Below are 13,326 nucleotides of genomic sequence, written 5' to 3'. Positions count from 1 at the left end.
TTTATTTTTCTCCTTCTTTTATTCGTATTTGTTATTTTTTTATTTTTACTTTCTAACAAAACGAATTCGCATGGGAGAATATTCGTTTGCGTACTATTCCCGGTGTAGATGTAGGCTGAGTGAAAGCCACTAGCTTCTGGAAATAATATTATCTCCGAAGCGAATCCCAATCGATCAAAGATTAATGCATCAGAAGAAAATGAATATGGACGAGATCGTATTACAAGACATTCGCCGTGGTGTAACCGAGAATATATCCACTGACGATGTGCTAACGTCATCCATGAGGTATACCTATAAGTGTACATACAGCACCATTTGTGCACGGGGATTGCTGTGGTGTTTAGTCAAAAACAATAAAGCAGTGAGATTATCGCGGAAAACATCTAGCGTTCGACTGTGATGATGTGACCAAATTATTATTTGTTTCATTGTTACAGATTGCAAATCGCATGCTGTTAGAAATCATTAGTACATTATTGTAATTCTATTATTCATAAATCCAACGATTGTTAGAAAATTCGTAAAATGGTAGCGAAAACTTAAAATAATTAATTATCGGTTTTACGTCAATAATCAATCAGTTTTGATTATTATAAAGCTGTCATCTAAATTATTGTTAAATACCACGCAAATTAGATCGTAAAAGTTCGTTTTTGAATTTGCATAGGTACTATTTTTAATTATTAGATGATTCGGTAAAAATTTCTTTTGTACGTATCCATTAGATGAATGATTGATTGATAAGTCTATACGTGAAATTCTTGGAATACTCCTTTTAGCCGAAAGCGTTTGCACATATTACAACTAAAATACCGACTAAAAATTGAAAAGCACATAATTCGATCGTGTTTCGTTTTGCATTCGGACCCAAGAGTATGATGAACGTAAGTACGCAGTGACGTTGTTTTAGATAGGTAATTAATTTTAATTTATAATTCAAATAATACGGAAGATTAATCAAATCCAGCACTCGAACTAATTTGGAAGTGGGTTAAATACGCACCTGGATCATATAATAAAGTATGATACTGCCCGTATAAAGTTTTTGTAATATTTTCATGCAAATTTTTATTTTTGTCACGCTAATACACGCTAATTATGAGTTTATTATTAATACAAAAAGAAAAATATATCCAACTTCCTGGTGAGACTACAATATGCACTTAATTAGAACGTTATATTTACTTGTGTTTGGTTGTGCGTCGTATGCTGCAAACTCGTAAAAATTAAATTAACTACACATTTTTCAAAATTATGTTAAATACCATTGAAAAATAATACTACAAACGTGCGCCATTAGAAAGGGTCATAAAGATGAGCGGATACCAGAGTGAATACATATTTATTATCTCTCTCTTTCTCTCTCTCTCTACGGTATAACCGTATTACATATATTACATGTATTAAAAATATTATAATCTATACCTATATTATAATCGATTAAATTTCTAGTAAAATACATAAAATATAATAATGTAGCAAAGGAAGATGCTATAACGTTAATAAAGTGTATATAACATACACACCTATCGCTATGAGTATTTGTCACAGACCGAAAGCATAGGTGTGGTCCCGTTGCGAATATGTATTGTTGCTAATCTGTATATTTTAAATCGGGCGCGCATTGATTTGAATGTCATCCGAAAAGGATATTGAGGACATAGTCGACAGGTGAGTCAAACGAAGAATGATCCTCACACGTGCACGCGCCCGATTCTCTTGATTACGCATGTTTTATTTGTTTATCGTGTACTGTACATATGATACTGTTATAGAAAGTTTTGAATATTTTTCACGTATTTGCCATCTGACTATTATTTTTACGAGATACCTGAACATTTTTAGTAGTAATTATTAATAATAAGTAATAAATTTGATTAGCTTATGGTTAGAATAATTTAATATTGCGTTTATTTTATTTTATTGCGTAAAATACCTACATATTAACCAATTAATAAAATTTATAAAATTAAGCGTCATGCCAACAGCAAGTTATCATAACTTTCAACAATTATTTATATAATAAGTGTTAATAATGTAAATTGTTAATCAAACCGAATTTTAGTTTTAAAATATTTATATTGTTGAAACAAATATTCTATTATTTTTCTCCATTTGTTGTTTGTGGTTCGAATTGTTTTACCTTTGGTTGTTATTGATTAGTTGAAGTTTTTTTTTTATTTAGTTAAAAATAAATTTATGCATTTCAGAAACACAAATACTTATTTCAATTCAAACAATATGGGTTATTTAGACGAAGAGGTAAATACTTTCTTGTTTCAATACTATAATAACAGTGAAATATTATTTTCAGATTTGTTATTGTAAACCATAAATTATTTAATCTATCCTTGCAAATTTATCATCATTAACAATGCTTTTGTAAAGAAATCTGTCTTGTATCTATTGGATTAAATCTAATTGTACTGTACTCATAATCAGTGCCTTCGCAAACTTTTGCGAAGCCTTAGGCAAAATTAGTACAATTTCCTTACATCTAAATATATTTAATTTTTCTAACTTGACAAATTGTGGGCCCTCGAATTTATTTGAAGTACGAAACCCAAGGCGATTGCCTAAGTTGCCTGCCCGCTAACGACAGCATTGTTCATAATTATGATTACAATTTTAAAAACCTTTTTCAACAGTTGTTTTACCATAATAAATACGTATTAATAAAAATTAATAATTTTAGAATCATTTTGATGTGAATGAAGTTAGCGATATTACCAAGGACTCGATTGAACATACAATCGGCAATCAATTATACCAACGAAATATGGTAAATAAATGGGTGAATAATGTAATTGATAAATCTCTAATGAGATTATGTCAATTAGCCAAACCTTTTAAGTATATGAGTAATACAATATTATCTCTTGTATCGGTTATATACCTAATAGTTTACCATACTTTTGTTTTTTTGGTGAATTTATAGTAATAAAATTACTTTATAAGTGTTTTATTTAAGTGATATGTACTATATTGCAAAAAAATGGTGCTGGTTTTTATGTAGCTAGTTCATGTTATTGGGACAACTCAACAGATCGTAAATGTAATGTAAAATGGGAAAACGAATCTATGTATGTTATCTTAACAATTTTTGGTCTGGCCTTTTAGTTATGAAAATAATTGTATAAAAAAAATAAATAAAATGAATGTTTAAATTGATAAATATTAAATTATGAGTTTGTATTTTTAATACACTTAATATGTTGAATAAGAAAATAATTTTTATAATTTTGCTTCAAAATCACAAAAACTATTTTGAACATTATATTATTGATTAATATGAATTAAAGCTGTGAATTGGATGCACTTAATTTTAATTTTTTACGTTTATAAATCGTTTATATAATTTTTTTCTGAAACAATCAAATGATGTTTAATATTAGGTATATTGTTAATTAATTAAATAATATATGTATATAAAGTAGTTTAAATAAAAAATGTCTTTAGATAAAAAAAGAAAAAAAAATGTAATTTTTCTTAACCATTAAATTCGTAACTATGTAACACATTTTAATTTACATGTTGAATGTTGATATAATAAAACATGTACATTAAACTTTTAAAAAATGCGCCAACCAAATTGTTTTAGTAATCACCAGGTTAGTAATTACTCATAATTTAAAGCATTTAGCTACATACATATGTGGACTATATATTTGTTTGAGATAGCTTTTTTTTTTTATTTTAAATATATTCAATCTGTTTACAAAATAAAAACAATAGGTAATAAGGATAACTTTAAGGATAATTTACAAACATAAGTCGCGTGAAAAGGAGACCGTTAATTAACAGAACCTCAGAAATTATTTATTTTTTTTTGCTATTTTAGGAGATCTCTTGACCAGTTTTTTTTTAATCGATGAGGAATTTGTGGTAATGCTAGAAAGGACATGTTACGAATGAGGGGTTTACGTGGTTTATTAATTTTGAATGGAAACTTTTGTAGTGGCTTTTTGCAAGCTCATTTACTATTTCTATTTTTAGATCATTATGGAGGGCTGCATTTTTTATGTACCATGGTACATCGGTGATAAGTCTTAGGGTAATTGATTGAAAGGCTTGAATAGGGTGAATGTTTGCGGGTTTAGCTGTAGGAGTAATTTGTTTTTGACACTTAAATTTGATTTTAGTAGAGGTCTAAGTAGATGGAGACAAGAGCTTAGTTGTTTTCGTTTTTGCTTGTTGTGGTTTAACCAGGTCAACCTTTTATCCAAAGTTATACCTAGATATTTGGTTGACTGATGAAGTGGAATTAGTTTATTATTGATTTTTAGTGGGGGACATTCTCTTTTGATTAGTAAAAAATTCACTTAAGTGGTTTTTTCGTCATTGATTTTAATTTTCCATTTTTTAGCTCAAGATTCTATTTTATTTAGATGTGATTGTAAATTTTGTGATGCGATATCAGAAATATTATTTAACAAAAGTATTGCTGTTTCATCAGCAAATGAGGTGAGAAGAGTTTGGCTTTTTGTAGGTATATTAGTGATGAAGATATTATAGAGTACAGGTGAATGGTCACTACCCTGAGGAATTCCAGCTTTAATATTATGAACAGTCGAATAACTATTTTTCTGACGAATGGAAAAAGACCGATTATCAAGATATGACTTGATGATTAAGTAATATGGCGAAGGGAGAAAATGTTTTAGTTTAAACAGAAGCCCGTCGTGCCAAACACAGTCAGAAGCCTGAGATATATCTAGAAATACCTCGGGGCAGAATTGCTTTGTCTCAAAGGAAGCTGAGATTTTATCTGTGATTCTATGGATTGGTGTATTGTGTTGTGTTTGCGACGGAACCCGAATTGTGATTTTGGTAATATGCTATGTTGGTCGATTATTGATGTAATTCTATGTAGAATTAATTTTTCGAAGAGCTTTACAAAAGTGGGTAGTAAACTGATAGGACGATGAGAGCTGATGAGATGTTTAGGTTTATTTGGTTTAGAGATCATAATGATAATTGAATATTTCCGTGTAGGAGGAAAATAAGACAAACGAAGCATAGCATTATAGACATGAGTAAGAAACAGGGTTGACTTTTTTGATAGGTTTTTGGCTATTTTATTTGTAATTTGGTCATGACCCGGTGTTTTTTTTGGCCGAAGCTTGTGGATTACTGAAACAATTTCCACAGGGGAAATCGGTTTTGCAGGAAGAGATATGGGCAAAGAGGAGGACAAAAATGAATTTATTAGATTGGCGTGATCTGGCGTAGAATTTAGATCAGGATAAGGAGAGAAAATAGATGATAGGTGATTACCAAAAGATTTGCTTTCTCTACATCAGAAATAACTAATGATTTGTCAGGTCATTCAAGTGGAGGTGTATTATCACGATGATTAATTAGACTTTTGGTTATTTTCCAGAGAGAGCCATTGTTGGGACTCAAAGTAGTTAAATATTTACTAAACTGTTCGGATCTGTACTTTGCTAATTGAATTTTTAAATTAGTCATGAGATGGTAATAAAAGTGCGTGAAGTTAGCGGAAAAATTCGAGCACTAATTTCCGCTATGGCATTATTATTTGGTGCTAAAATAGTGGTATTCAATCCTACCGTTTTCGAAATTAGTGCTATACACAGTTAAAAGTTACAAAGGGGCTTACCTTTCTCCGCTAACTTCACATAGCGGGTGCAACGTCAGCACCAAAATCCGCGATTACACTAAATTTTAGTACTTAATTAGTTCTATTCGACCCTACCGTTTTCGAAATTAGTGCTGTGTTTCCCTTCGAGTTATGGGATTTCCCGTATTTCGTCCCAGCGGGTGCATCCTCAGCACCGAAATCCACGATAGCACTAAATTTTAATGCTCAATTAGTGCTATTCGACGGTTTCCAATACACCAACTAGACTCACTTTTCCATCATACAAGATACTGTAGTTGAATATCGAAGCATAATTATTACGACTACTTATGGTGTACACAGATCGAAAAAAGTAAAATAAATAAAATAAAACACGAATATACCATTACAAAAAAAATACATTCAACGCATCACTCAGAATCTAAAATTGTGTTTTAGTTTTGTGGTACACTTCGTACCATATTGGATTGTAAATTAGGTGCATTTTCATTTTAATAAAATTATAAAAAGTAATTAAAAAAAAAAAAAAAAAAACCAAACATAATAAATCGATTATTCTTTTACTCTGAGTTTGAAGAGTATATTTAACGAAGACACATTATTTAAATGTTTCATAAACTACTCGTATAGAGATTACCACAGAGTGGTTATTAGTGTTTATATCTAATATTTTGAAGCTTCACAATGTGTTAATATGAATAGTAATATTTATCAAAATTATTTCTAAATTTTCTTTTGAATCATGAAATGTTTATTATCATTTTTCCTGGTATTATTTTGTAGAAATGGTGTAAATTTAATTTTGTGTTTTTATAACTGTTATTCTTATAAATTTATTTTATTAAACTTGTTTTGTATTTAATACCATACCAAATTTAACTAAACTTACTTTTATTCGAATTATATTAATTGTACTCTGAACTAAGTCGCCAAGTATTGTATTTTATAATTTTTTGTAAGATATACAATAATCATTTTAAGTTATGATTAATTGTGTATTTATTATGTATTTTAGATAAAATTCGATTGTTTATATTTATTTCAATTATGATAATAATGTTATCACCAAGGCTCGGAACTTTAGGCATTTGCATATTTGTTAAGAAAGTGCATATTGAACTTCTGGTTCGATACAAATTTGATCCATACTACGTATATTTCAAATATAAAAATTTTTGTTGCATAATTTTGCATATTTCGTCATTTTTTGTACGAATTAGCATATTTTAGGTTTTAGAACATTTTTATGCATATTTTATAGATTTAACGAAAACAATTTTTTTTTTACATTTATACAATTTAATTATAGTTAACAAAATAAAATTAGATATTTTACAAAATAAATTTATCGAAAAATATGTCGTTAGATATTCTTATATTGCTCCCAATGCATTTAACAATAATATTATATAATCTCTAGTACTGAGAACTCGAAATAGTTACTGCCGACCGGCCGGCCCGTATTTATTTTTATCCAAATTTAACACGGCATTCATATATTTCATATATGAATCCTAGGAAATTTGTAAACAATTATGTTTAACCATTAGGTCGTTATCAGTATTTATTATTTTATCAGTATTATTATTACAACTTGTAATACTACGGTCTACGTGCGTACCGGTTTCACTGTACAGTGCGAACTTCGAGTGCACATTAGTCAGTCGTCAGTATTAAGCCCGTCGCGTGTCGCAATGATAATTTTATTTTTTTAATATTTCTGATTTAACGATGCCTAAAGATAAGCAATCATTGTCACGACGCCTTAAATCGTTAAGCTCTGAGTTCGGCGAAGATGTATTCTCTATTGATAATGTAGTTCTATTTTGCAAACTTTGCGAAGTGAAAGTGGATCCCGAAAGACGATCTAGTATTACACAGCACATAAAAACAGAAAAACATCGTCGTGCTGTAGAACGTAAAATAAATCAAAAATCAGCCAACAGCCAACAGCTATTAACAAATCTAACGTCGAAAAAATCGACTTTTAATATGGATTTATGCAAAGCTTTTATATCAGCTAATATTCCACTTAACAAGTTACAAAATACAGAGTTTCGTCAATTCTTTCAGCTATACACACAAAAAGATGTCCCCACTGAATCGACACTTAGAAAGTTTTATCTTGATGATTGTTACGAGGAAATGATGAAAAACATAAGACAACGTGTGTTTTTAAAAAAAATTTGGATATCGATCGATGAAACGACTGACGCTGAGGGAAGACAAATTGCAAACGCCATAATAGGAACTCTAGAAGAAGATAGAGCAGGTGATATATTTTTATTAAATACCGACGCATTAGAAAAAACAAACCACTCTACCGTATGCAAATTTTTCGACAAATCGCTCAGTATTTTGTGGCCTGACGGAATCCAACACGATGACGTGTTATTATTTCTATCGGATGCGGCGCCTTATATGGTTAAGTGTGGGAAATCACTTAATGCGTTATATTCAAAAATGGTACATGTGACGTGCGCAGCGCATGGTCTCCATAGGACTGCTGAAGAGGTACGTGGACAATTTAGCACAATCGATAAAATTATATCGAATGTCAAAAAAATTTTTAAAAAATCGCCATCGCGTGTTCAGATATTCAAGACACATGCCCCGAATATTCCCTTACCACCAGAGCCAGTTATCACACGCTGGAGCACGTGGCTAAATGCTAGAATTTATTACTGCGAATATTACAAACAAATTTGTGAAATTGTAGAAATGTTAGACTCAGATGACACTTTAAGTATAAAAATAGCAAAAAAAAATTTGGTAAAAACATGTGTCAAAAGTAATCTAGTATACATAAAATCAAATTTTAAAGTACTTTCAGATTCAATTTTAAAATTACAAAGAAAAAATATGCCTTTAGCTGAATCCTTAGATATTCTGGAAAAAGTTCAAGTTCAGTTACAAATGGCTCAGGGTTATGGGCAAAAAGTGTATAAGAAATTTGAAACGGTTTTAAACAAAAACAGCGGATTAAAAAAACTAAAACAGATATCAAAAATAATTGGAGGAGAAAGTGACAACATGGATGATCTACATGAAGATCTTACCACAAATGATTTAAGTTTTTACAAGTTTGCTCCAATTACATGAGTTGATGTGGAGAGATCTTTCTCGATTTATAAAAATCTCTTGACGGACAATCGGAGATCATTTAAACTCGAGAACATAAGGAAACACCTCTTACTTCAGTACAACACGGGTAAAAAATAACCTATCTAATTATTTAAACATTTAATAATTCTAATTTTTTTTAGTAGGAAATCAAGAAGGTTAAAGTTTTTTGAAGATATACAGTATCCATACAGGCAGACAGCAATACAAACAAGTGTGCAAAAAGTTTATTTTTTTTTAAATTTTATTTTCTCATGTACTTAATTTTAATTTTCAAACTTTGTGTATAAAATTTATTTTTTATTTAATAAATTGCATATTTTTGCATATTTTCCAAATTTTTACTGCATATTTTACCGCATATTATGATGTTTTTTGACGCATATGTATGCGCATATTTGAGAACTTTTTAGCGCATAAAGTTCCGAGCCTTGGTTATCACATAATATTTTGATAAGCTTAAATCATAGACCAATAAATTTAAATATAGTCAAAGCTTCCCACACTGCCAAGCCATTGGTTGATCCAAACGACATAACTGAGAGAAAAATAACATGTTTTGGGCTATATCATGGAGGAATATTTGCATTAGGTTTTATATTAATCAAAATTACACAGTTTATTAAAAGAACAGTCAGGAATAGCATTTAATACATTTTTAAGTATTGTTAAATTAAATAATACAACATACAACACAAAGATAATGATGGTGCACCCGCTACGTGAAGTTAGCAGAGAAAGGTAAGCCTCCTTGTAACTTTTAACTGTGTATAGCACTAATTTCGAAAACGATAGGGTCGAATAGAACTAATTAAGCACTAAAATTTAGTGCTATAGCGGATTTTGTTGACGTTGTACCCGCTGGGACGGAATACGGGAAATCCCATATCTCGGAGGGAAACACAGCACTAATTCCGAAAAAGGTAGGTTGAATAGCATTAATTGAGCACTAAAATTTAGTGCTATCGCGAATTTTGGTACTGATGGTGCACCTGCTACGTGAATATGGCGGAGAAAGGTAAGTCCCCTAATTTCGGAAACGGTAGGATTGAATAGCACTAATTGAGCACTAAATAATGGTGCTAAAGCGGAAATTAGTGCTCGAATTTTTCCGTTAACTTCACGCACCTTGGTTATAAATAGTTTTGTGTATAGGATATTTTGTTCTTTGCCATAATGATCTAGTCTGACGTTTTGCTTTTATAAGCTTAACTAAGAATGGAGAAAGTGAAGTATGATAGTTTGGTAGGTTATTTTTTGTGATATGGAAAAAAGAATTTATACTGCAATTTGAATTGACTTGGTTAGTTTAGAGATTGCGTTGTCTATATCTAGAGGACACATAAGTGGAAAAATGAGAGACAGTGAATTGTCTAATTTTTGTTGAAATAGTTTCCAGTCTATGAGGCCTGATGAAAGGGACTGGCCAGGGACGGAAACAGGTAGGGCTCCTAAGGTTAACTGTATGGGAGAATAATCACATGTTAGGTAGTTTAGGTTTTTTATATGGTATTTTAAATCAGTTGGGATTTGGGTTATGAAAAAATCGAGAATATCAGGCGATCTGTTTTCATGTATAGACCAATAAGTTGGTTCACCAGGGGAAATAAAAGACAATTTGTTTTTTAGTATTGAAGTATGAAATAATCTACCTCTTGTGTTAGTGTATCTACTACCCCACTGGGTATGTTTAGCATTAAAATCTCCACCTACTATAAAAAAGCTACCGAGACTTTGAAAAAATTATTGCAATTTAGGTTCTGTGATATGTTAGCCTGAAGGAAAGTAAGCTGATGATATTGTAACGTTTAAATGATTTATTTTTATTTTGATATTTACCCCATGTAAGTACGGTTTACTGATATTTTGCATTTGATTATAAAAAAATGAGGATTTTATTATAATTGCAGAACCCTCATGGGATGTACCATCAGGATTATCAACTGTAATAGTTAAGTAGCTGTTGAATTTTATGTTGACAGATTTTGATAGGTGCGTTTCAGTAATGAGGGCTATATCAATATTTTTATTGTGGATAAGATAGAAAAGTTCATTACTATGTTGTTTTAATCCATTGGCATTCCAGAGGAATATTGATAAAGAGGAATGATTGATTGGGTTTAAGGTCATTTTTTATTTAGGACTTTGTCGATTACTTTTGTAAGTAGTGATATGAGAGGAGTAATTAGTGATTTCAGTTCGTTTATAAATGATGTAAGTTGAGCAGTTAGTTGAGTAGTAATATCTAAGTGGGTTTGATTTTTTGGCGTATTTGTATTTTATTTTGGGCCACTTGAGCGTAAGATAGGTTTGGAGTGGGTGTTTTTTTGATTTTCTGAGGTAATGTTATGACTGAGGTGGAATGGTACATTATTATTTTCTTGGTATCTGATATTATTTTTGAAATGATTTTTTCTTTGCTTGAGAAGAATGGCGGTTTCGAAGATTTTGAATGTTCTTGAGAGAAAGGCAACCACTATAATTCTCTGGATGGTCACCAAAACAAAGCGCACATTTTACTGGGAGGTCCTTGCTTTTTGTACAGATATCTGAGGTATGTTGATCGCCACAACGGACGCAACGAGGTATGTTATTGCAGTAATGGTGCATATGATCGTAGTCTTGGCAGTTCATATATTGTGGTATTTGTTTTTTTATTTTAGGAGCTTCTACTATAATATTTATATCTTCTTCTTATTCTTTGCATCTTCAGTCGTTTTACTGGTTTGCTGCAGTTCTCCATGCTTCCCTATTGTAACTTAATTCTTTTAGTTCCTTTTAGTTATCCTTGTAATATTTGTATAGCAGAGGAATTTTAATTCAAAGATGTACCTGATGTTGATAGCTGGTTCAAGGTCTACAAAAAATAGTGGTAAGGGAGTTTCTGATTGATAATGAAGAACATTAGTTATATTCCGAGCTAAGAAACCGCAGTTCCCTAATTCTTCTTTGATAAACTCAATTGAAGTAGATGGGTGAAGATTTCTTACAACTACACGGTAAGGTTTGTCCTTATATATTTTGTATATATAAAAGTTAACATTTTCTTCTTTAAGGTACCTAATTACCGTTCTATATGAGTTTGAGTTTGATGTAACAAGTTTTAGGCTGTTTGACGTAGTTTTGCATGAGAATTCCATGGGTAGGGTACTTAGGCTTTTAATTGCTTCGCAGAATTGTTGGTAATTATTTATATTTGATTTAATAAATATGGGTGGAGGTGCTCTGATACTAATATCATCGTTTTCCATTTCTGTATCAGTATTGTTTGTATTGTTTATGTTATTTTCGACGTTTAAAGAACTGTAACGAATTGGAGTAGAAAATATTTTTTGTTTGTTGGATAATTTTGGATTTGGTGGCGTTCCTGGAGAGATTATACGCTTAGTAAGTGAAGTGACTAATTGCCAATTATCGATATCTACGGAGTCGGTATGACTTAAAACTATGCCAGTATCTAATGATAATTTTTTTTTTATAATTTAATTGCAGGTAATCTAGCATTTGTATTATGGCCAGTATCTAATCTGTTTTCAGACCGGCGATAACGTTCACTATGAACGCACGGTCATTACGCTCGCTCCGTTATCTGTTTTTTTACGCTAATATTATATTATTATATTCTGCCTTTACGTTTACGTAATATGGCGACCCAATCGACTAAGGGTCCGAACGCACTGCGGTATTTTCGCCGTCGGGTCCGAACGGTTTTACCCGAACGGTTTTTACGTTCACACCAAACTGCTATATTTAGACGGACTGCACCGCACTCGACGGTTTCGCCGTTCTCCGCCGTCGGTCGCCGCAACATGCTGCGGTTTGACGGCGCTGCCGTTGTACCGTTCGTAAAGTAAACACATTGTTTCGATGGGAAGGAACCCACTGTGACTATAGTCAACGGTTAATTTTGTAATTTTGCATATTTTTATATTTATCACTTTAAATAAATTGTCATAATCATCTAACTCCATTCTAAATAAATTAAATGTAATATAATAAGTAGGACTATGCATTAAATTAACTAATAATTTAATTTATAACTTACTTACATGTATTTAGGTGTTTGTGTACAAATCGTGGTAGGTAGTTATAAAAAATTTAAATTTACAGTATTAGATATAGTGAAATATAGTAAATACAGTAGATCACAGACCATAGTAGTTGGTTAACCAACCACTGTACTATCAACTATCAATATTCAATTTTCTTATGGAAATTAGAAATTGATATTTAGCCAGTTTAGGCGGGAAAATTGAGTGATAGCACCTTTTGTATTAGCGGTAAAAAATCGCAGTGCGGTGCGGGTCGTAAAATCCGCGAACGGTAAAACCATTTGGACCCGACGGCGAAAATACCGCAGTGCGTTCGGACCCTAATAATCGTGGCACAAGCAAAACTAATTCAACTCCAAGGAAAATAAATTTATCGTCTTCTTCGTTTTCACCCAAGCCAGTGAATAAGAGATCAAAAATATTTATAACTCCTAACCGGTACTCAGTTCTTACCACACTAAACGACTCAAACGACAACACACAGCCAAACAAGACTCAATCTCATGATCAAAAAAATTCCACCAAAACCACCTGGAGTTTATA

The 13,326-nt window shown here is 31.3% G+C and overlaps 1 protein-coding gene and 1 pseudogene across 1 annotated transcript; both read left to right on the top strand.

Annotated features, from left to right (window-relative positions):
• Positions 1 to 2,244: 2,244 nt before the first annotated feature.
• Positions 2,245 to 3,123, top strand: LOC112685538 (dynein light chain Tctex-type 1-like). The gene is made up of 3 exons (XM_025557455.1): positions 2,245 to 2,265; positions 2,699 to 2,864; positions 2,975 to 3,123. Exons 1-3 carry the CDS (start codon positions 2,245 to 2,247, stop codon positions 3,121 to 3,123), a joined length of 336 nt encoding a protein of 111 aa, XP_025413240.1.
• Positions 3,124 to 7,632: 4,509 nt separating this feature from the next.
• On the top strand, positions 7,633 to 9,018 carry LOC112685530 (annotated as a pseudogene).
• The last annotated feature ends 4,308 nt before the right edge of the window (positions 9,019 to 13,326 follow it).

This window comes from Sipha flava, unplaced genomic scaffold (genome assembly GCF_003268045.1).
Source record: "Sipha flava isolate LNK unplaced genomic scaffold, YSA_version1 281_pilon_pilon, whole genome shotgun sequence".
In the NCBI taxonomy this organism is placed as follows: domain Eukaryota; kingdom Metazoa; phylum Arthropoda; class Insecta; order Hemiptera; family Aphididae; genus Sipha; species Sipha flava.
This window is presented reverse-complemented; position numbering and strand designations above follow the sequence as displayed.

What these genes read in the sequence shown, in the direction of transcription:
- LOC112685538 (XM_025557455.1), top strand. Translation starts at nt 2,245, where the DNA reads ATGGGTTATTTAGACGAAGAG. An exon ending in TGGGTTATTTAGACGAAGAG is followed by an intron (nt 2,266 to 2,698) that starts GTAAATACTTTC and finishes TAATAATTTTAG; the next exon opens with AATCATTTTGATGTGAATGA. An exon ending in CAAACCTTTTAAGTATATGA is followed by an intron (nt 2,865 to 2,974) that starts GTAATACAATAT and finishes GTTTTATTTAAG; the next exon opens with TGATATGTACTATATTGCAA.